Source organism: Cibotium barometz, chromosome 10 (assembly GCF_041138505.1).
Source record: "Cibotium barometz isolate CiBa-2024 chromosome 10, ASM4113850v1, whole genome shotgun sequence".
NCBI classification, from domain to species: Eukaryota; Viridiplantae; Streptophyta; class Polypodiopsida; order Cyatheales; family Cibotiaceae; genus Cibotium; species Cibotium barometz.
Window position 1 is genome coordinate 42,052,478 of NC_141055.1, and position 25,879 is coordinate 42,078,356.

A 25,879-nucleotide genomic window follows, 5' to 3' on the forward strand; every position below is an offset into this window, starting at 1 on the left:
GCCATTGCTTGGGTCTCATTGGGATGGAACCTTAATCTTTATCATCCTCTACACACACATCAAAAAGTTTTTTTTTTCTAACAAAAAAAAACAAAAAGAGATCCAATCACCTTTGCTCATATTTAGGAGTAGGTTTGCCACTTAGGAATAACTTAAATACTTGTAGGACATTGAGACTGCGGTCATAACCGGCGGTGTACAAGCACACTTGCCTTTGCATAGCACTATCTACCACTTAGTCTCACTTTGACTAGTCTTTACTCACCTATTTTAGTACTCTTTCAAACTCTAATCAGCCTTTCACTTGTATGCTCACGTGTGAAATTGTCATTGCTGTTTTTTTTTTCTCTCTCTTTCCTTTTCTTTTCTTTTTTTCAATAAAAGGCTTTACTTGTATCCATTGTTTTTTGGCAGCTCTCTTGCTTCTACCGCGCTCGAGGACGTGCGCAAAATAGGAAGGGGGGAGTGTTGCATGACGAGTGAAGATCAATGCAAGGATGCAACAAAAAGATACTTAGGGCTCTTGTAAAGAGTTCCAAGTTGTAGATGAGTGTGGGAGTGGGCTTGACAATAATCCCACATGGGAACTTTTGGGAGTTTTAGAGTTTTTGTATAAAAAGTGGCTCATTTGAGAGCTTATGGACACATTGGGCAAACTCATGTTTGAGCTCTCTTGAGACTAGCTCTCCCTCTTTTCCCATAGAGGTGCAAGCTCTTCTCTCTCCCCATCTACATTGTTGTAAGTTCTATTTTTGTTAATTCAATGCAATGAGTTGATATTTGTCTCTCTTCTCATGTCTATTCTCTAGTGTGTATGTTTCATGGTTGATAGTTTCAAGGTTTTTGTGCATGCTAGGGAAATGAGTATTTGAGAATGAAGAATGCTTTGATCTTGTGTATGCAATAGCTAAGCTTTCTTCTTGTTTGGATGCATGGATGAGTGGAATGTGGAGTTGAGTGAGCAATAGCAAGATTGAGCTTGTGTGTGTGTTAAGTCTATGTCAATAGTAGTAGTATTCCTAGCATTCTCTCCATCAAATGGATAAGCTTTTGTGCACCGGTACGGGTTGAATCCCTAGCTCCGAAAGGGATGCAAATCCCATTGTACTCTTGCTACAAGTGAGAGAGTTTTCCGTCTCTCCACCCTCTACAAGCAATGATGTTAAGCACAAACATGCATTGATTAACCCTCGAGCTAGTCATAACATCATGACAATAGACACTTGAGTGTCATTGGGACAACCTAAACTCATCCCTATAAGAAATAGTCTTGCAAGAGGAGCCAATGGACAAAACATTGAAGTTCTAGGTTACTTTAGCTACTACTCAGACAATTAGTGGAGATATGGAATTTACATTCCATGTTACCCTAGATTCCCTTGGGTATGATGTCCTTGGTGGAACTTGGATAGGTAAATCGTTGTATTCAATAGATGAATCCATGCAAAGAGTCACCTTGAACACTCCTGCAGACATTGTACAATTGCTTTTATGGGAGAACAAGACCATACAGGAGCTAAAACTTCCAACATATCTTACTAAAAAGATCCCTAGGATTCTGGGTGGATTGAAAATTTCAAATAAAATCACCACAGCTCAAGCACATCTTTACCCAACATAAGAACACAAACTTGTGACCCTCAAGCTATGGGATTTGTTAGGTCAACCAATACTCATGGCATATCTTTAAAGAATTCCCTTTACACAAGACTTGAACACACCATGTTTGGAGTACTTTGAACATACAATGTATATTGAAACTAACCCCCTTACTTGCAAGTTTTTTGTAGTTGAGTATGTGTTGGAAGAAGTAGATTTGATCTTAGGGCATAAATGGACTATTGCTGCCCAAGTACCACTGTGCTTTGCTAGCGATAGAGTCATTATGATGGTCAACGACAAAAAGTTGACAATACCATATTATAAGGAAGAGGATCCAACTTTAATGGATTTCGATGATGCTGAACGCAAAAGGTTACAAGCCTCTTACATATAAGCCCCTCAACACAATGACCTACCATCTGCGTCAACAACTCACTCCGTTAGAGCATCTACTCCTTCAACCCCATCCTCACCAACAAAGTTAGATGCCAATACCTCACAATCAATAGCTATTTTTTATGAAGTTCCCATAGTGCAACAATCTATCTCTAATAACAAGGAACTCATAAAAGCCCCAAAGCCTATGCCTCTTCATCAACAAACCTCACATGCTCAATGGCCTCGTCATCGACAGCCACTCCACCAGAGACTCTAGCCTCATCATCGTCAAAAATGCCCATGAGTCTCAAACCTGTAGCCTCCGCACCCAACCAAAGTCAAGGAGGGCCCCAAACCTTCCACATCAACCCAAAAGAAAACTTCACCAAGACAACCACAATCAAGGTATCTTAAAAGTATCAAGATGTGGGTAGAGAAGCAGCTACTTGTAGAGCTCAAGGCTACTATTTAAGTGTCAGTCAAATTTGGGTGCCTCGGCGGTCAAAGCCTCTTCCTCAATGCAACACTCAGAGGCCAATGAAAAAGAAAAGTACTCCATAACATCGTCCACAAAAGCCTATACGAGTTCCTCAAAGAACTCCACTAAGTCAACAAGTGTAGGTACCAAAAACAATACTACAAGCACAAGGGTACTACCAAGGAAATACTAAAGCTTGGATCCCCAAACACATCACAAAGTCCCCTAAGCTTGCACAAAGAAGGAAGCCTCAGCTCCAAGCACATCCGCCACCTGTTTATAATGTTCATCAAAGATAGGTGCCTATGCATGTGCTTCACAACAAGGATAATATGATGGTAATCCCATCATATGGTTGCCAAAATCGAACAATGTGAAGAAAGGCTCACCACCACCGATCTCAACCCCAACAGCTTCACTTAAAGTTCGACAAGAATGGAGGCCCAAGCAACAACAAGCAAATCACTCAACCACTCTCGTGCATTAAGCACCTACACAAGAGCTTGTGTGTTCAAGAAAACAACCAGCAGTCTTACCTACTACTGCCTCGACAACATTTGAGCAATAAATTCAAGAATCAATACCCACGTCTACGGAGACTTACGAGCATATCAAGGACAAAATAACAATGCTCTTGTCACCCCTCTGGATGTGTAAAATAAGTGTACAAGAACTTGTTGCTCCTCGCAAGTCAAGCTCTAGCTGACCCAAAATCAATTAAAATAAAAAACCATCAAGGTCAAAACCTGCAACTTCATGGGGTCAAAACCTGTAATATCACGGATTAAGTCATCTCACGCATTAACACCTTCCAGACAATCTTCAATCTATATTGTTAAGCTTATTGCTTATTATTATTTTGGCTAAATGAATGTAGCAGCTGCTCCATGAGTACATATCCATACTTATGCACTGGAGAACATTTGCACCAAAGCCTCACCATTGACAACTTCCAGGTACCTCTCTGGATGGGGGGCATGGTGGGCGAAAGCCTAGTCAATGGCACACCCCATCATTTAGAATTTTCCTTCAAATTACAAACCTCTCCAAAAACGATGAACCCATCTTCACAAATCAATGATCTTCAATCCGTAGTAAAGATATCTATATTAGCCTCGCAAATCGATGCAATTCTTTCAATCCTCACCAACAAGTGGCTACTTCAACACAGAGCAATTCAATAAGAGTCTAATTACTCAATTCTTGTACTTCATATATATCTGCTTCATAAAAGCACTTAAATATACATAAAAATAGAAAAAAGCACATGGGTAGAAGAAAGTAGGAACAGGACCTACTCAACAACATTTGACAAGAATCTTGCCACACAAAGGGACATCATCAAAGGCCAATTTCTTCAAATGATGAATGTCACTTCAATGAATCAAATGAAGAACTGAGAATCACCATCTCGTTCTAATGAGTCTACGTTCCTTTGCATCCTTCCTTCTCTTCTCTCCCATAATTAACATCTCCTAGTATCCCCACACTAACAAAAATCACATGTAACCTTGCTTATGATTGCCAAAAACAAATTGAGCCCAAAAAAAAAGGCTCACACAAATATAAAAATGCAATCATTTATCCCCCACCCTGTTAGGAATTCCCAATAAACCACTAACGTTTTCATTCACTAACTAGCTTTTCTTAATCCTTCTAGAGGGACAAAGACCATTGAGCGTCAATCGACATCAAAGCCATCGACAACGCTTGTCCATTCTCCCTACACAAAGGTCTTCACAACGCAATCACGAGGACGCAATTGCCATCGGGAAGGGGGGGATGTTAATCCAATTCTAGGGTTAACAAGATCTACCACCATTATCTTACATCAAGGAGTCACGATAGATATACCAAAGGGTCATACATTTAAGATATGAAGCAATAGTGTCCAAAGCTACAACTTGGACTGTAATGGTGTGACATAGCATTTATGGTGATCCCCACTTCAAGAGTGTGTGGTAGCAAGATAGGATGAAGTCCTAAGTGATGTACTTCATGGATATATTATGAGAGTAGTCATTGTAATAGCATTAGGCCTCTTATAAGCCTAAAGTGCTCAGTCGACCGCCACAATTTAAGTGAGTGTGAACACTTATGGCCATGTATATAAGTGAATATCTCTCATAATACAACATACTCTCCCATTGTGCAATTGAATCTTACTCTTTATAATCTCTCTCCCTAATGCATGCTAGTTAGGGTGTGATTGAAGTGAGGTGAGAGGAGGGACAAGTACCCGTAGTGCAACGCGGCGGTGTGATAATGTAGAGCTTGGAGACCTCAAGGGTTACGAGCTTTGGCCATTGGAAAGATCCTCATGACAGTTGCAGTTCACTAGGTAATCTCTCATCAAGAAGGGTTAGGGTGAGCCATAACACAGGAATAGTGCATAAAGTTTAATCTTTCTTTGAACTCTTTGGAGTGATGGCTTCTACTTCTGCTACTGCTACACTAGTCTTACGCATTCATCTACCTGTCTTCACAAAAGGCAAGCTTAATGGGACAAACTAGACTCTTTGTTGAGAATTCAAAATTAATGTCATTCTAGACTCTTATGACCTCCTAGAAACTGTTCTGGGAATGGATGCAGAACCAGTGGGAATTCCCGACCCTAACAACCCTGCAAACATGCTTCTGCCAGATGCTACACTTCTTCGGGCATGGAGAAGACGCAATGCTGATGCACTTTGTGCCATTGTCACCAGCATAAGTGATTATGTTCTCTCTCTAATTCAACATACTACCAAGGCTACAGAGGCTTGGATCATACTTAGAAATCAGTATGAGACTCCCAATCAGATTAGGATTTTGAACCTGGAGAATCAGCTTCGTGCTGAAAAGTTTGCTCTAAAGGAGAATCTACTGAAGCATTTATCTCGCGGATTAAAAATCTGTGAGATCAAATGGCTATTATAGGGATTACACACACTAGTGAGAAGTTGGTGCATCCGAATTCTTCCACAGAATTGTGATGGCTTGTTACATCACTAAACACTCAGGTTAGAGTACCATCTTTTATCATTTGAAGAATTTAGTGCTATGCTACTTGAGGAGGAGATGTTTATGAAGACTCGCGATTGTAGTGATGTTACATTTTTTGCCAATGCTAAAGGCAAAGGCGCGACATCTTCTGATGAGAAGAAGAAGGAGCCAAAGAAGAAGATGTTTCAAGGGAGCTATTATTACTATGACAACAAGGGTCATGCTATCAAAGAATGTAGAAAGAAGCAAGCTGATGAGAAGAACGGCACCTTGAAGTCTTCATGGAAGGGAAAGGAGTCAGTCAACAATGTCGAGACGACTGAGCTTGAACTTTGGGTCGCCATTGAAGAGGTATGTTCATCTGCTTAGGCTCGAGTTGACGATTCATGGATTTTGGATAGTGGAGCATCCCGACACATGACCAGTAAGAAGGGCTGGTATAGTTCCTGGAAGCCTCTACATGAACCCATTAGTGTTGTTATTGGGAATAATGCTAAATGTCCAGTCAAAGGGTCTAGAACCATATCTTTTGTGGCAGCTAATATAGGTGAAGAGAAGAAGCTGTCAGATGTGCTCTATGTATCCCAAATAAAGAGAAATCTACTATCAGTTGTTGTGCGATGACAAATCGTGGGCTTGAAGAAAACTGAGGTAGAAATTCTAGATGATGTTGGCAAGGTAGTCGGCAAAGGAGGAAGGCACAACAATCTCTACGAGCTAAGTGCCCTTACAGTGTCTACAGATAAGAGCACAAGCAAGCTTTAGCACGAACGATTTGGTCACATTGGATTTTCCATGCTAAAGGAGATGTAGAAAAGGGGTATGGTAGCTAATTTACTTGCATTTTCAGAATTGTAGAAACCATGTGAAGCTTGTATGATGGGCAACCAACAACGCAAGGCATTTCCACAAGAAAGCAGCAATCGAGCAAAGACTCCTCTAGAGCTGGTACATGCTGATCCTCGCGCGGCAAAACGTCTACTACCACATTAGGGGGATCTTCTTACTTTATGTTGTTAGGTTGACAATTGCAGTAGGAAGATGTGGGTTTATTTCCTTTGGGGGATAAGTGCTTTGGCATCTAGCTTGGTCCTGGATGCATTTGGAATATGCACATAACATTCACAACCAAATGTTCTAAACTGAGAAATTGAAGGTTTCTTACCAGAGTAGGCCTCTTGAGGTGTAACATCCTTGAGTGCCTTTTGGTAGCTCCGATTTGAGGACCTAAATTGTTGTGTTGACTGCTTCAGCCCAAAATGTATTAGGCAAACCCTTGCCTTCAACATGCATTGAGCCATCTCCACATGATAGTTTGATTGCAGCGTTCTACAACACCATTTTGTTGAGGTGTGTGAGCAGTGGGTGAGTTGGCGCTTGATGTCATTCTCCTTGCAATAGCTATCAAATTCCATTAAAAGGAATTCTCCTTCTCTCGATCTATATGAAACTTCTTCACCTTCTTTCCTGTCTCATTTTTCACAAGCTTATGCCACTCTTTGAACTTGCCAACAGCTTCATCAGAAGTACTCTTGAGTATGGCATCACTTATAGCATGGGTGACACTCTGACGAGTTATTATGACTCAGATCGGGCAGGAGATTGTGATTCTAGGAAATCAGTTTTTAAATATTGTTTTTCGCTTGGTTTTGGTGCTTTCTCTTGGACCGGCAAAAAGCAACCTACAGTGGCACTTTCTTCCACCACATAGGCTAAGTATAAGGTAGCTTGCTTTGCTGCATGTGAGGTAGTATGGATGAGGAGAATCTTGGTTGACATGGGAGTTCAGATCAGGGAGAGGGCTACACTCTTGTGGTGCGACAATCAGAGTTGCATGGCTATCTCCAAGAACCTTGTGTTTCATGCTCGCACAAAGCACATTAAGATTCAGTATCATTATGTGCGGGAGCTAATAGAGGATGAGATCGTGGAGCTGGAGTATTGCTCTATGGAACAAAACTACACCGACATCTTCACCAAGGCTCTTGGGAAGGACTAGCTCACTCGGCATCATTGACTAGACGTTGGGCCAAAAACCTAGTTCATCTTCGGCGGGTGGACATTGAGGGGGAGTGTTATTATACACTCAATGCCCGCCTCTTAGCATGTATCACTTTGATGTATAATGCACATTTGCCATTTATGAGGAGTAGCCATGGTGCATGTCTTTCGTGGGAACCCCGGCTTAGATGCCGATGGGGTCATTATTGTGACTATTGATGATGGTTAGGACATGGTGCATGTCTTTCGTGGGAACCCCGGCTTAGACGCCGATGGGGTCATTATTGTGACTATTGATGATGGTTAGGACATGGTCAAGGGTACAAGCAACAGTATGAGGAATATTCCTTAGAATATTCCCTCAGATAATAGGTCTATCATTAGTGGTGGGCAGTGGTCGGTGGGCCGCGTTCTTAATATGCGGGCGATGATCGTGTCTATGCAGTGTAATCGCCCTCATTGTATACACGTCTACCACACCGCCTACTACAGTACTATATATGGACATGGTTGCCATGAGCTAAGGTATCCAATGCTTGTGAGTATCCACCCCCTTCTACACTTCGTACATACTCCATCAAGATTCTATCTAGATCACCACTTGAGAGCGCACGAGTGGACAGCACCATCACTTGTACCTCTTTGGTATAATTAGAATTTTAAATTATCTCCATTGTATATCTATTACATTTTCTATTGTGCTTTGTCTTGCTATCTCGTTTCGCTATGCCATATTCTTATACAATGATCCAGCCTTCTCCAAATACAAATGGCAAACAATCTAGCCTCCTATAATGAATCATATACAAATCAAACACTTGTTACTATTTAATATACCACATTACTAAGATCAAAGAATATAAATAATTTTATGCTATTTGACCACATACCTCTGGTATAGGTAACTCTCCACACTGTTGGAGCCCTGTGAATAGCCATATATAGCCAAGTTGAGTTACATCTCAAATATCATCATGGGTCGGAGGTCAGGCATAATCTTTAGTTTGCATTTTTTCAAACCACGCTTGTTAATTTTATAAATATGACTTTATTTTAGTACTATATATATATATATATATACACACACACTAGGGATGACCATTATACTCACAAAGAGAGTAATAAAGCCATGTTTGCCACCCTTGCCGAGGTGGGTGACAACTCCTCTCCTCATCCTCATCTGCTGCTCATAGTGCTGATATGTCCACCATCTCTTCTTACTCTTGACCTCATCTCTCACATATGTCCATCACCCATTGAGGTCAAGATAACGTGTACTCTTCTTCTTTCAAGCCTCCATCAAAACAAGCAATGTGATTCAAACAACAAATTTTAAATAATTTGACCTTAAAAATTCACTCGAGATTAAGAAAAATTAATGAAAAACTTTGTATTTCAATCCAAAGCCTCTAGACTTTGTATTTTGTGTTTGTGTGGTGTGAGAGAGTTGTGTATAAATAAATTGTAATCATTATGCTTCTCTTTAAATATACAACCGATAATGACTCTGATGCATCTGTGCACACACCCCCATTTGATCCAGCACTGATGGGATGAGTACCATTATATCCCTCACCTACTCCTATGGTGAGCCTTCGTCTTCTTATGACTCCGATGATCAGCAAAGATTTGAGTAGAAAAGTATATGTTATTGTGTGGATTACAAGATCTTGTTTAGCTCATAGACCATATCTGGTATACTGAGCACGAGTTTGAGAGAGGCTTATGTATGAATTCTCTAGCACACCTTCGACCTCAAGGGGATGACTTTGTATACTTACTTACTCTTTATCTCATGTTGATAAAATAGTTGTAGATATATATAGGGTGCATCACATAGTCGAGCGACACATATTTATAATATTTTTAATTATTACAATTTTGTTGTTGCCAAAGAGATTGATCCCACTGATGTGTCGAAGATAAAAGAAGATACCGTGATGATTTTGGGTCTTATGGAAAATGAATTATCTAGAGGCTTCCTTTAACAAGCGCATGTTCCCAACGCGTCGATGAAATGTTGCTTTTACAGGTATCGTAAATAGTAGCCAATGGATTTTTAAAAATGCAGGTGTTCAAAAATTTTGTTCGTCAAAAATCACGGACCAAAGGATTCCTTGGAAGATGATTGACTGGTTCAACACAAACACTATTAGATATTGAAGTACATGATGAAGATGATAGTTTAGGATTTCATATTCTTCTTCCCATTAAAGTGTATGAGACTTCATTTGATGAGAACGAAGACTTTGAGCTAGAGTGATTACACGCCTTAATTTATTATCACATGCATCACTGTACTAGGTTGCCACGTGGACATACTTCTACATGTAGGATAGACAAATCTTCTTTGTGATGGGTCTTGAGCATGTTGTGAGCCCTAGTCTAGGGGCGAGTCACTAAGCGCCATCTAGGTCTAGGGTCCATGTAACCCTCTTTGAAGGTTGTATTTTGTTTTACAGGTTATACGAACACTTATTAGACTAGTTAGTTAGGTGTCTCGATAAGCCCAATTTTGAATAAGGTCCTTGCCCAAGTCATTGGGTAAAATGTGTCAAGTGTGTCAGGCTACAAGTTGCATTTTATTATATGGGTCGTCTAGACACTTATTAGACTATTTAGTTGGGTGTTTGGAGAAGCCTAATTTTGATTAAGGTCCTTGCCCAAGTCTTAGGAAATATGTCGAGTCAAGTGTGTCAAGGTTGGGATAGCTAGTGTGCTAACCATTGTACTTCAATTTACATCTTGCAAGAAACAAATATATACACCAGGCCCTTTAAAGGGTTATTAGGACTCAATCTGGTGTTATGATTCTCTCTCCCTCTACCCCCAATCTCTCTACAACTCTCTCTTGATCTTTCCCATCTCTAAAGGCTTCCATGTAAACTTAATCTCTTAGTAATTTGCAGTAGTACTTTTATTACAACATGTTCTATTATTAATTTTTGAAGATTGATGCAAAGCTACACACACACACACACACACACACACATTTTTACTAATTCATCAAAAAATATTGGTATACATGGCATTATCACGCCTATGCCTAACTAACTCATGCATCTCTTTATTGATCATCTTCTTCAACTAGTTGCCTCCAAACTCGGCCTCCTCCAACTACACAACTACTTTATTTTTTTCCCTTGCATTTGAAAGTAATCATCTTGTTAGAATTTAGCAAGCACAAGACTATGAATTAAAGAATCTTACATCAAAATTTCAAAATATACTTACGTCCATGAGATGCACGTGTGATAAATAGAGCAACACCAACTCTCGCAAATGTGCCCAAAATGCTCGATGTACAATGTCATATAGGCGACTTGCCCTATAGGCATGGAGGGTCTACTACGCCATGAGGCGATGGTGTGGCGGTAACAGGTGGTGGTATGAAAGTAATGGGTGCGACAGAAGGTGGTGGTGTGGTAGTAATGCATTATATACATGTAAAAAGGTTACATTTATGCTTGGCCATAGGCCTTCCCAAAAGGACTAGTAACTACTTATGACCAAACTCCAAAAGGAAGTAAGATGAAATGATGTAAAAGGGCTACTGACTATTTATAACCAAACTCCAAAAGGGAGTAAGATGAAATAATGCAAAAGGGCTACTGATTACCTTGGTTGGACCTTTACACCACCCCTTATGACAATTTGACAATTTGCTTTAGAATTGCAACAATGCCCTTGTGGTGCAAGTATGAACCCCTAGGGTGGAGGTTGGTCCTCATACAATGAAGGTAGGGTGGGTGTGGTTACTAGTCCTTGCAGGACTACTAGTATAGGTATGGGAACTTTGCATATTTTGATGTGAAGTTATGGGACGTCAACTTTGCATGTTATGGGACGTCAAATTTGCATATACTGATGTGAAGCCATGGGACCTGTAGTGCTTGGTGATGTGGTTGCACCTAATGCTCTGATACCAATGTAACATAGTGGAAGCCTTCATGCCTTTAATCACACCCTTAAGCACCATGAAGGAGCATTAACACAAAATGCATGAAAGAAGAGAGAGAGTAGATAGGTTTTCTTGTATATGTATTATCTACATGTAAAAAAGGTTACATTATGATTGGCCATAAGCCTTCCCAAAAGGGCTATTGACTACTTTGGAACAATCTCCAAAGGGGAGAAAGATGAAATGATGAAAAAGATGCTACTTCTATTATATAGTCTTCAAGAACGTTGGCCTATTATGGATGTCCCCAACCACGAGTGAGGATAATGTAACATTAAATGATATGCTTCTTATGTGTGGGGTCTTCATGTTGCCAACAGTCCATATGATACTACCAACATGATGCTACATGCCCTAAATGCACCTAAAGCTACCTAATGAGGGATTTAGTATTAGCCATGGCACTGCCTGAAGGAGGCTCAAGGAGTCTTGGGACTATATAAGCTCAATATGAAATGAGAATGGTGGTGGAAAGGGAAGTCAAAGGTTATCCAACACTACTAAACCAAGCCAAATCAAGGTGGATCTATCACTATACAAATCAACTTTAGTTCTCACGCCATGAAATTAGACCAGCATTCATGCCATGAGAATATGGACCATAAAAAGGATATCAATAAATAAGCTACACTTTCTAACTCTCATCGGAGATTCTTGTTTGTCACTAACTTAAGGGTTTTGTCTTGAGTGACAAGTATACCGACATCTAGTCAACATGCCCAAGAGCACCCTTAAGATTCCCAATTATCCTTTATCTTGGAAACAAGTTATAAGGCCCTCCTCTTACCAACCTACTAATAATCAAGCTAATTATTATTGCTTTATTTTTATAAGAGGATGGCACTACAAAAGAAAAAGTAGTCATTGGTCTCAAATAAACCAAATTTGTTGCTTTTGACTTTGGAAGAAGAAGAGTTTACCCCAACAAAGCCTATGCAGAGAAGCACTTCAAGGAGCTAGAAAGAGAGCTTAGAGAGTCTCATAAATGAAGACTCATTTAGGGAAGTACATGGACTAGGTGGAAGGCCACATAGTGATGAGGTCAACACCATGGACAAAGGCCCAATGAGTTTCCAATACCACTCTCTAGAAATCATTATCTTCTTGTATGATTTGGATGTGTAAATAATCTAGAAGTCATGGGTTTAAAGAGACATGTGTAGTGAATGATAAATTGCGTGTGCAAAATTCTTAAAAGCTATGGCATAGGCATTAAGAGCTATGGCATAGGCATTAAGAGCTATGATGTGTGCAGTGAATGATAAACTATGTCTGTAGAATTCAACATAGGCACTAAGTTTGGTAAAGTTACCAAGCCGAATGGAACTGAAGTGTAGGTAAGGATGATAACTCTTCACAACATGCAACACAATAACAATAGCTTCTTTTACATTTTTCACTTAAGCCTAAATACCTTAAACCATACTTTAATAAGAAAGCCACTTACATGCATCATAGTCGCATCTTTTTTGGTCTACTCGTGTCCTCCACAACCTCCTTCCCATGATCGGAAGGTGTCATAGTAGCTAATGGTGTCTCAACCATTGTAGTTGGCTCTTGAATGGTGAAAGGCATCTTTATTTGCCTAGTGATTGGTCTCCTCTGCATAGAGTCAATGAATTCTCTAATATGATTTTCCATAATAAAAGCCATGGAGGCCATGGCATCCTCCAAAACACCCCTAGAGAAACATGCATCTACTAAGATCCACCTAAGTAATATCAACAATGTGGTAACATTAGGATCCACCTTTATTTGCCTAGTGATTGGTCTCCTCTGCATAGAGTCAATGAATTCTCTAATATGATTTTCCATAGTAAAAGCCATGGAGGCCATGGCATCCTCCAAAACACCCCCAAAGAAACATGCATCTACTAAGATCCACCTAAGTAAGATCAACAATGTGGTAACATTAGGATCCATAGCTAGGGTGACGAGCAATGTCAAGTGTAACCAAGTAATAAAGAAGGTTGCCTAGAGTGTGCAAAAACAAGCCGCTACAAAGATCTAAGAGGGTGCATATGCAGGCATACAGGCAACGTTGGGAAAAATGTGGGACGTAGGGCATAATGCACAAACGAAAAATTTTAAGTACAACTGCTACAGTATACCCTCTTATTAAATGGGAATCTTGTCACTTAGCAACAAAATCATAGCGACACTCTTAGCAACACTTTTTTGTGTCGCTAAGAGACACCCATAACTTTAATAGGCCTCATAGTGGTGAATCAAGCCAAACCTCCTATGTAAATTTATATGAGAGAATTGAAGTACTATTTGGTGTGATCCAATGGCGAGAATTGGAAAATGTCGGTGCTTGCCTATCAACCAATGAATGTAATATATGTATGTTAGTATTAGAAATTTTCCATTGTTGTACATCTTCTTTTGCTTGTAATTAGATGGGTAAACTCAATAGGAGTACCACTATATCTTCAACATGATCTTTTGGACATTCACTCTTATCGAACTAGTTAAGTATAAATTCATAATTTTATGTGCCAATGAAAAGAGGGAAGGTCAATGTAGTGTGTTTTTCCTTGAACTTCATTCATTCATAAAAGTTACATATACATCTTTAGGTAAATACTCGGCCTTCGTATGATCATGAAAGTTTTATCTTTTTACATGGTGATTATGGATCCTACTACACCTAGATTATGGACAAAAGAACAATATGATAAACTCACGGGGAGGAATATTTGCATTGTACTTGCTTCTATGTCAACAATGATAATATTTCATAGTATGGTAGAGTATCTAGATAATTAATAACAGTAAAAATTGATCAAGTATGTGGAGGGTAGCAAGATCATCTAGAAACTCTTATTTGTAGTGATAAATGTGTGACAAATGTATGCTTATAAGAGATGACATTAAAGCTCTGGAAATTCTTTACTTTAGAGCTATGATTATAAATTTGTTAAATCTACTATGTGCACAACAATAAGCTTTTAGCTCCTAACAAATAATTAGAGAGAGAGAGAGAGAGAGAGAGAGAAGTAACCTGTTCTCAAATTTTCCCTGACATTGTAGCAGTTGGATATGGAATGGGTCAAATTCACTCAATAAGTGTTAAATACTAGTAGTTTCAATATGACCCCAATTATTTAATCTTAACATGGGTCCTAAAGTATTTTGTGTTTGGAAGATCCCATTATCATCATTGCGATGGTGCTTGTGAGGGTGCTCGTTGCTTTATTTTTGCTACAAAGATCAAGAACAAGCCGAGTTTCCTTTCTATTCTCTCGTATCATGGAAGAAAGGTTATTATAACAAGCAAGCGAGTGCAAAGTACTTGGAGATATTGGTTGGCTACTTTTGCCATGTCTAAATATGTTTATTACAAAAGTGACATTAAATTTATTATGGTTAATGTCAAACCTCTTGTTGGATATTTTACATATCATTCTTCATAATAGAAGAACATTATTTTCATTTCAAAATCTTATCAAAATATGATGCATTCTTCTTTAGGATTTTAAGAATTATACCCTCATATTCATATTTGAGTGTAATTTTTTCACCTGCAACAATCTTCAAAGGAATGTGATCAAGATAAATCTTTAATAATAGTTAAAGATGATGTCTTGATGGTTAATCCAAGAAAACCAAGAAGCACACTATTTCCACACAAAAAAGGAAATTTTTTATGAGCATTGTCAAGAATTAAAGGAGTCTACAAAAGATAACCCTTTTGAAATCAAAGTAAAGTTTTTCAAGTAAGCTAGTAGAAAGGGAGCTACAAAGAGACTCTCCTTTTTCTTTAAGCATGTTAGTAGAATGGGAATCACAAAGAGTCCCTTTTAATTTTTTCAAAAGGATAGTAATAAAAAGTGGAGGCCTCAAGCTTCCTTTTTTTAGATAGAATAGAAAAGGGGCCCCACTAAAACATCTTAGGTAGATTCAAACAATGGAGTTTAAAGACCCTTTTGTCAAACTAAAATTTTAAGGCTAGTCTTTTAAATTCTCACTCTTTGACAATTCTACTTATTTATCCAAAACCTTTTCTATGGGCTCACACTTCTCACACTTTGTTTTCTTTGTGGTTTATATATTTGCATTTAATCTTTTAAATTCATATTCTTCATAATTTTACTTATTCTTCCAAAATCTCTCCTTTATGCACTCTCACACTAGTCTTTGTGGTTTATATATTTATGTTCTAAAACCTTATCACTTGCCTAACTATATAAGACTAGTATCAAAATGTTTCCTCCTAACAAGGGCTTAGCTTATCCTATTTGTAATTTCCCATTTCTAATCGTGGTTGTTAGACTAGTAGTAGCCTTTAACTTGTATATTTTAACTCGAAGTTAACTACTTGACTTTGTTTTACGCTTGGCTTGTTGTTTTATACTTGGGGATTGATGTTATGTATACTTGGGGATTAATGTTGTTTTATACTTGGGGATTGATGTTATGTATATGTATATTTCAAGATGCGATTATACATTTAGGTGCCAAATAAGATTATATTCACTTGAAAGTTATATGTTACCTTTTCCACTCGGTCTTCAATATAATCTAGCAATAATCTCAAGATAAAATGTATAATGTATATAGTAAACCCTCTAATAAGCCATTCAACACATACCTTGTTACTCAGCTACTATAAGGTTTATGTGAAGGACTTTGGTTATGTTTATAACATGCTCATTGTTGTTAGTTAATAATATCTTTTAGGCCTAAGTTTATTGATGCATTTATTAGACTTCTAATTTTGTGTTGAGCATGAAAGGTTCTCAAAGGATTTAAATGAAGGAGCTCCATCTTTGAGACATTTAGGAACTTTGTAGGAAAATGTCTTACTAGCAAATGAAAAAATGTATCTATGTCACATCATGTGTTAAGGTTACATGGTCTTAATAGCAAATGAAAACAAGTATGCATGTCACACCATGTATTAAGGTTCCATGGATTCTTGTTTATCTTATCGAAGATACAAAAAATAAAACATGAAATTTATATGATTATGTGGTTAATTTTCTATTTTCTTATAAAAGATTTCAATCAAGTCAAAGAGTCCATATTGATATTGTCAATGGTTTGTCTAGTGTTGATTAACACCTATGTATATAAGCTTGTACACATACACAAAAACACAAACACATGCATGTGTAAGTTGATATGCTCAGAGCTTCTTTGGAGTGAGTATCCACCTATGTAAAAACACTTGTTAGCCTTGTGAATTTAAGTCGACACAATAATGCTTTGGTAAAATAGTGGCATCAACAAAAATTCTCAATAAGTCTACATAAGAGGATTCATGAAACGAAGGGATGTGGGCATGGAGCATGCTTCTCCGAGTGGGCTTTTTTCATCAAGCCTTCCCTTTTGTTCTCTCTTTAGAATTTTAGCCCTCTCCATCCTCCCCTCCCCGACCACTCTCTCCCTCTCTCTCTCTCTCTCTCTCTCTCTCTCTCTCTCTCTCTCTCTCTCCTCTAACACACAACAAATATCCTCTCTCCCTCTCCTTGGCTTCCTCCCAACCACTGTACATCTCTCTCTCTCTCTCTCTCCTTCCACACGCACATACACATGCTCTCTCTCTCTCTCTCTCTCTCTCTCTCTCTCTCTCTCCTTCCACACGCACATACACATGCTCTCTCTCTCCCCACCCCTTTGTTTAACCCTCTCCCTCCCTCTCTCTCTCCTTGCCATTGATCTCTCTCTCTCTCTATCTCTCTGAAACCCTCTCCCTACCATCGTACATCCTCTCTCTCTCTCTGAAACCTCTCCCTCCTTCAACACACACACATGTGCTGTCTCGCCCTTTGTCTATCCTTGTCCTTCTCTCTCCCTACCATCGTACATCCTCGGTCTCTCTCTCTCTCTCTCTCTCTCTCTCTCTCTAACATCCTCTCCCTCCTTCAATGCACACACACGCTCTCTCTCCTCTATCTACCCTTGTCCCTTTCTCTCTTCCTGCCCGCGCCATACATCCTTGGTCTATCTCTATCCCTCTCTCTCAATCTCTCCTTCTCCCTCCCTCCCTCCCTCCCTCCCTCTCTCTCTCTCTCTCTCTCTCTCTCTCTCTCACCCATGTTATCTCACCAATCAACATTTCTTTCTACCCCTTCTCTCTCTCTCTCTCTCTCTCTCTCTCTCTCTCTCTCTCTCTCTCTCTCTCTCTCTCTCTCTCTCTCTCTCTCTCTATCCCTCTCTCTCAATCTCTCCTTCTCCCTCCCTCCCTTCCTCTCTTTCTCTCTCTCCCATGTTATCTCACCACTCAACATTCCTAAAAGAGAGAGGGAGAGAGAGGGAGAGGGAGGGGAGGGCCTAGTAGGCAGAGGGCTGGGGGGCGAGAGGGCAAGGAAAGGGAGTCCAAAGCGAGGGGAGGAGGGGAGGGTGGTCACCCTGACCCCCCTTTATAAAATAAGGAGGGTCTTATATATTGGGAGCAACCCCCCTCCCCCCCCCAACGATAGGAAAGGTTATGGTGGCGAGCTCTCCCCACAACCCCATAATTGCCCTTGCTAACAAATGGTGGGGAGGGTTGTGGCGAGCTCACCACAACCCCCCCAATCGCCTACGCCAAATGACAGGGAGGGTTGTGGGCCTCGTCCTCGCACCCACAAAACGGCGAGGAGGAGGGTTATGCCACAAACCCCGACCACCCCCACCCCCGCTCGCACCAAATGATAGGGAGGGTTGGGGCGAGCTCACCACAACCCCTTGACCACCCCCCACCCCCCACCTCCTCCTCCTCCTCCCACCTCACACCTCACTCACTTTTTTTTTCTTGAGAGAGAAAGTGAGAGGGAGAGATATCGAGAGAAAGATAGAGAGAGATATAAATAGAGGGATCAAGATCTCTCTCTCTCTCTCTCTCTCTCTCTATATATATATATATATATATATATATATATATATATATATATATATATATATATATATATATATATATATATATATATATAGAGAGAGAGAGAGAGAGAGAGAGAGAGAGAGAGAGAGAGAGAGAGAGAGAGAGATGATAGAGAGAGATAGGGGCATGAGAGAGAGGGAGAGAGAGATGAGTTGGTTGCAATGGGTTGGAGGGGGGAGGAGGTGGCCTGGCGGGCCCGGGCTAGGCTGGTTGAGGTGCGAGTAGGGAGAAGAGAGAGAAGACACGGGTATAGAGAGAGATTGGTTGTCAAAAAAAGCTTGCTCGAAGAACCTTGCTCCGTGCCTATCCTCGAAAGGAATACTACATGAAAAAGAATCATATGTTTTTTTAATGGTTCACAAAAAGCCAAAAAAAATCATCAATTTAAAAACTAAAAATAAATCACTCGAGTCTATGCAAGTTCAAACAAATGCCTGAATTTATGGTTTCAAGAAACATGTGTGAGAAGCTTCTCCTTAGATTTACTTGCATAAGGCCTTGGGTATCTAGCTCTTGAATTGTGTAAGTATACTAGGAAGACTAGAAGAAGATTGATATTGAAGGTGTCCAATGTAAAAGTCTACAAGTCAAGGGTCACTTCAAACAGTTAGAAATTAGTAGGTGGAGTTGCATAATTTAAGAATTGTCTTATCAAACAGTCTCCTTTGGACAAGTATATTTATATTGAAAGTGAATCTGTTTAAATGCTTAGAAGGAGGGTTTGGATTTGAATGCTAAGGAGGGATTGGATTTGCATGTAACATCAAATAAAAATAAGTATTTGTTATCATCAAAAGACTCTTACAAATGCCATGGGTCTCTTTGCTTTTTAAGCCATGTTTTGCTTTGTCTTTGTGAAAAGCTGTGTAGGAGTCTAGCTCACCTTTTCAAATCAAAAAGCATTTTAACATCTCTTTAATGCTCTTATGTTTTATATCTAAAAGTATTTTAATGCCTCTATAATGCTCCTTGTGGAAAGATGTGTAGGAGTCTAGCTCACTCTTTCAAATCAAAAAGTATTTGATTTAATGCTTTGAAGTTATATATCTAAAAGTATTTTAATGTCTCTTTAATGCACCATGTTTAATATGTAAAAGTATTTTGATTTTTAACGCTCTTATGTTATATATCTAAAGCAATTTAATATCTCAGTAATGCTCTATGTAGAAGTTTAGCTCACCCTTTCAAAATAAAAAGTATTTTGATTTAATGCTCTTATGTTATAAATCCAAAAGTATTTGAATTTCTCTCTAATGCTCTATGTTTAATATCTAAAAGTGTTTTGATGCCACTTTAATGCTCTTATGCTATATATTTAAAGGTATTTTAATATCTCTTTAATGCTCTATGTTTTGCCATGTAAGCCAATGTGCAAACTTATATTTTAGTAGGTAAAGTAGTTGTGGGTGCATACCATGGAGTGAGATATGGTTGGCATTTTTGTATGGTGCAACTAATGTGTGTTTTCCCCCCCCACCAATGAGGAACACACATGGACTTTTCTTTTCGCCCCTTTGTGGAGTGAGGGGGAGGGGTGGGCTAGAACCTGCGTCAAGAGAAAGGTTGTTGCCTTCTCCACCCGGCTATTCTCCCCACCCCCCAACTAGTTCTTATGGTGCACCACTCCTAAATAAAGTGATGTTTCAGGCTGCCCCATCATTGCAAATAGAATGTAAACAAGCATACGTTGAACCCACCCATATGTTTATTCATAGATTTAAACTACTATTTTAGATTTTATGCTCGTGGTCCCTTAAAGGCTTGAAGGAGCCTCCGTTGTGATGTCTCCTCAAATGACCATTAGCCTTTAAGTGGCGCAATAAAAAGATGGAGCCACAAGTGCAAGGTTGCAAGACCCTACCTTGCTTCCCCGTGCTCCTAACATGGTTGTTTAAATAAAGTTGAAGTACCTCTTAGGTGTGCAAATACCCTTAATACATTGGATAGTGACCACATTGAGATCAACATGCTACCAAGTGTGCACGCATGTACGTGTGCATGGCTCTCCCAATTGTCAAACAAGAGATGCTACCCATGGGTGTTGTGGTGGGTTGGTTAAGGGTGAACGTAAAAAATGTAAAGGTCCTGGGTTCACGCCTGCAAGGTGCAAAAGCATATATGGCATTTCTTTTTCACCACCCTCTCCTGTGATGCAAGCTAAACAAAAGAAGAAGTGAGAGATGATATGTGTGCCTAGTGTAAAAGAGACTATCCATCACCAATCTACATATTGACATTGTTTTGAGATTACAATGACCAATGGAAACATGAGTAAGGACATTGTACATTTAATCACTATGGTGGGGACAATGATAGAAGTTTTTGGCTATGTCTACATTCTAATTGAAGACACGTCCACCATCAACAATTCACACTTTGTGTGGGGCACCACCTTCTTCTGCAATGCAACACTTGCAGGCTAAACAAAAAAGAAGAAGTGAGAGATGCTATGTGTGCCTAGTGTAAAAGAGACTATCCCATCAACAATCTACATCTTGACATTGTTTTGGGATTATGTGACCACATCAATGGAAACATGAGTAAGAACATTGTACATTAAATCAATGTGGGGAGCAATTCACACTTTGTGTGGAACCATACATAGGATTCTCTTGGCATTTTATAGTCTTTTGTGATTGTGCAAATACTTTTGTGGATTGCCCACAAAAAACATGCAATGGAATTGAAATGTATGTGAATAAATATGTAAAACATAACATTCAATTTCCAAAACCTTCAAAATTTCAAGTAAATAAGTCATCTTTTCACTTTGACAAAAAACTTGTGAGATTTGAAGTTCCAAAATTTTAAGACATGTTTAGAGGTTAGTTTTCTTGCTTTTGTGGTTCATAATATGGCATAACAAAGTAGGGTCCCTTCCTAGACCCATCATTCTATTCGATGTTGCCACGTGCCATTGATATGTCCACTTCTTTAGTCTCTCCAACATAGACAACACTCCGATGATATGATTGCAAGACATTAATATTATCTCAACACATTGATGTTACCACAGAAGAACCTCATGATCATCATCTCTACATTTGGAATCTAACAAGAGGTTGCCATCCTTCATGATCATGTTGCCTCACCCTACAAACTTCATAAAGTCACCTAATTAGAGCTATGTTATGTGCAAATAGAGGATGGACTAATAGGATTATGTAAAACTCTACAATGGGCGGTAGTAGAGGATGGATGGATAGGATTATGTAAAACTGCACATTTGGGCGGTAATAGAGGATGGATGGACATGATCATGTAAAACTGCACAATGGGTGGTGAAGATGCCTCACACAACAAATCTACATTTTTTCCAAAGAAAGTTACGCTCACACACCTAAGTACTTTAAGGGAGTCCAGTCGAGGGAGTGGACAAGCCATGGGACAAGTCCCACAAGTGGGTTGCTTAATCAGTTGAAGTAAACACCCACGATAGTTGTCGAGAGAACCACGTCTTATAGCAAAATTACTTTAAGGGAGTCCAGTCGAGGGAGTGGACAAGCCATGGGACAAGTCCCACAAATGGGTTGCTCAATCAGTTGAAGTAAACACCCACGATAGTTGTCGAGAGAACCACGTCTTATAGCAAAATTACAATCTTTGATCTCCCTAGCAGCCCAATGTTGCATGTACCAAAGATAATGAAACTCTAAGGAGCTGAAATGCACGAGCATTGCAAATGAAGGTGGTGAGCACTCGTCGATGAACCACATATAACATTCAATGCGTGGAGTGTTGTGTGACCACTTGCACGATACACAAAACCCTTGTCCTCTACATGTTTTTGAAACCACAAGCTCTTGCTCCCCACCACTATGTTGCTTACACACTTGAGTGCGATGGGTTATTGGAGAGAGGATAGATGAACACATGATTGCCTACAAGATGGGTGGTGAAGATATATCCATAGTATGTCCTAGGCATTTTATCACAACTGTTAAGAGGGGAGAAGTCGCTAGATGGAGGTTCTAGGTTCGAATCTCTTGTGCTGCACCTGAGAGGCATGATGAAGATGATGTAAGGGGGCAAGCCGCACTCCTATGGTGGTTCATAGAATCCACCATTTAAAACTAGATGCAGCCATAGTCTCTCTGTGCCATGATGCGACCATGCTTTGTGAGACTATGTGACACACCATCTTTTAAGAGGAATCTATGGTTGGAAAGAGGCATCGCGCGATCGCAACAATTTTGAACCATTGATTTGCTATCGGAAGTGAAGTAGCCATAGGACTGAATGACACATCAAGAATCAAGAGGGATCAAAGGCTAAAAAGAGGCGTCCCGATCTTGCCTAATCTAGACCATCGGATTCCCGTCAGGCAAGTGAACTAGGCGTGAACTTAGGGTGAACTCAGGAGGGGGTAAACTCAGGGTATGCCATGGAGATTTTTGGGACTTAAATTTTTTTTAAGGGATTGAGTTCAATGGAAAAGAGGATTCTAACTCAGAACCGGTTGCTCAAGTTTTCATCATCTAACCACTATGCTATACTTTCCACACCAACAGGTTGTGGAGAGTGTTTTTAAATTTAAATATTGGTATTTTCACTTTCTTGTCAGAAAATGTCTCCCTAGTTCACCCCGAGTTTACTTGCGAGTTCTCAGAACCTGCATTTTGTGAAATGTCTAACCACTATGCTATACTTTCTAGCAAGAACGTAGGATTGTCAAAAAAACTTTATTCTGCTAAGAAACTAATCTTTCAATTCCCTAGTTCACCTCAAGTTTATTCCTCTAGTTCACTCCTAGTTCATTTTTTTGTCAGATAATTTTCATCTTAGTTCACCCTTAGTTCATTTAACCTTACTTCACCTTGAGTTCACCCGTAGTTCACTTTAGAATCCGACGATGCAAATTCAATACCAATCGCGACGCCCCTTTCCAACCATAGACCCCTCTTTAAACACAGTCACATAAAGGCGACCATGCCATGTGTCAATGCCACGTGGCTTGGGCAGGTTTTTGCATTTCAAAAAATGTGGCACAGTATTAGTATTATGTATATCTATTGGGATTTATTGCTACAAACACTGCCCGCCTTCTTCATGGTGGCAGTTACCAGAGATCCCGTGCCTCTAGGCTCCAGCTCACATTTGTCAGCTTTGCTCTCTCTTCACTACTGTTTTTCCTCGTCTTCGCTTTTTACCCCACTCGGGATTACCCCACCAACCCCCCCCCCCCCTTCTCCCTGATGCGTCTTCTGAATGCTCTCTCCTGTAGCTCACGCACTGTAGATCAACAGCGACCTTCTTCCAGCATAGCGATGGCGAAGTCCAAGCTCCCTTGAAGCCTCTTCTTCTCCCTCCACAAACGAAAAAAGCATCTCAACTACACATCTCGATCCGAATCGTGCAAACTCAGCGATTCGCGTGTTAAAAGAGGCTATGGCGAGAGCAAATCCTTGAACTGGAACAGAGTCTGACTTTACCAGGTACTGTTGCCTTTTGCAGAACGGTGCTTTCTTAGTGCTTTTTTCGATCTGCAAGCATGGATATGGCCAGCGCAGGCTAGAAATCCAGGAATGCCTGTCTGTACGCATGGATATGCCAAGCAAATGAAACGCAGCTTGGAAAACCAGGCAGTTTTCAGGTGTAGGATGGTGCTTTCTAGTGGTGCTTCTCGATCTGTAGCATCGATTTCTTCGGCAATGTAGTCTTTGCCGTGGAGTCCTAGGTCTTCAGCCGGTCTGGATTTCTGCACCGATAATGGATTTTCTGAACAACGAGCTTTCCAAGAAGACGATCGTTTTCGGCTTGAAACTCTGGGTCGTTATCGGCATCGGAGTCGGAGCTTTGATCGTGCTGATTCTCTTCTTTCTGTCGCTTTGGCTAAGCTCGAAGAAGAAGTCCTCAGAGAAGCAGAAGCGTGGCGTTGTGGCTCCTAGGCTTTCTACAGATGTCATTAGGGATCGTTCGAGGCAGCCTATCCCGCAGCGTGTTTTAAATGGCTCCAGCCACTCAGCAAGAAACGTCCTTCAAAATAGAACAGAAACGGAAAAAGAGGTTGTTGTTAGAGTTCTTCAGAAAGAGAGCAGTCTCGACAGAGCTGAGAAAGAACTCGAAGGCAGAGGGCTTGAAAGAGCAAGGCAAGCTGCCAGACAAGAAGAAGTCAAGATGGAGATGGCTAATCGGGTCCGTTTGCCTCCTGTGGAAAAGGGGGTAGTGGAAGGGGAGAGGAGGGGGCACCATCACCATTCCCATGACAGAGGGTCAAGTGCTAGCGGAGAGTCTCGTTCTGCAGATTCTCCATCTTCGGCACCATCAACTACAGGTATTTCAGTGCCTGAGGTGTCTCATCTTGGCTGGGGTCATTGGTATACACTTCGAGAGCTTGAGGCTGCAACCGACTCATTCTCTGATATAAATGTGCTCGGTGAGGGTGGTTATGGCATTGTCTACTTGGGTCAGTTGCCTGATGGTACTCGAATCGCAGTGAAAAACCTCTTGAACAACAGGCATGCCAATATTGTCGTTCATGCTTATGCTTTGCTTTTCTACCATGATCTATTAATGTTAACCGGCAAACAGCGCTGCACATAGAAGTTGAAACCATGGATTGTATATTACAATGCTTGTTGACTGTCTGTTTTTCCACATGTTGATGTTAAACCTTTGTTAGAGAGGTGTTCAAGAGACCTTTGGACTTTGCAGAGGGCAAGCAGAAAGGGAGTTCAAGATAGAGGTGGAGGCAATAGGTCGTGTCAGGCACAAGAATCTTGTCCGCCTGATTGGGTACTGCATGGAGGGATCTCAAAGGTAATATTGTTTTTCAACCTTTTTTAGTTTGACATAAAATCAGGAATCACCTTTTAAAACGTGTGTTCTTTTTTTTTTTTTCAATGCTAGAATGAAGGGAGTGGTAGTCAAACTATCATTCATTATTTTCGCCCTTCACATCTACAAAAAGTTCTCTTTGTGAACAGCAGATGGGATTAGTTGCTTTGTTTGAAAGTGGATTGTTTGTATGTTTTTACAAATTTTGAGCACGTCATGCCTCTTATTTGTCAGGATGCTTGTTTATGAGTACATTGACAATGGAAATCTGGAGCAGTGGCTTCATGGACCATTAGGAGATAACCCTCCATTGTCTTGGGAAAAACGAATGAAGATTATTCTTGGTACTGCAAAAGGGTAATTCTTCTTCTTGTAGGCTTACTAAGAAAACATGTCTTGTGTGCACACATTTTATCATATCTCTGATGCAATGTCATTGTTGAGGGTTTGCCGTTTATTCTGTAGAACCAAAGCTTTAACTATGTATCTCAGGTAATCAAACTATAAATTATAATGTGCCCTTTTTACCAGCGTCTTTGTCTTTCTGCAATATATCTTCTTCTTTGTGTACCTTTACACTTGCTGCAGTTTTTATCAGAGCCTAGCTTTCTAGCAATAATAGCAACGTTCTTTATATTCGTGTAACTGTGGATATTCTAATGTTGTGTAGAAATTTTCTTAATGCACAGGTTATTTGCCACTATGTTTACTCGCTCATGCTTCTTCAAACATGATGCCACGAAAGTGCACATTCTCTTCTTATTTGTGGACATCTTTATTACTTAAACGTGCATTTAGTTTTTGATGTGAGTGTAAATGGCATAGC

The 25,879-nt window shown here is 40.0% G+C and overlaps 1 protein-coding gene across 1 annotated transcript in view; it reads left to right on the forward strand.

Annotated features, from left to right (window-relative positions):
- Positions 1–23,300: 23,300 nt before the first annotated feature.
- Positions 23,301–25,879, forward strand: part of LOC147634919 (putative serine/threonine-protein kinase At1g01540) — a 47,980-nt gene continuing 45,401 nt past the window's right edge. Inside the window, exons 1-3 of the mRNA XM_086804182.1 lie at positions 23,301–24,734; positions 24,931–25,035; positions 25,288–25,410. Of these exons, the coding sequence (XP_086660308.1) occupies positions 23,986–24,734; positions 24,931–25,035; positions 25,288–25,410 (977 nt within the window). The 5' untranslated portion in view covers positions 23,301–23,985. The remainder of the gene's footprint in view (positions 24,735–24,930; positions 25,036–25,287; positions 25,411–25,879) is intronic.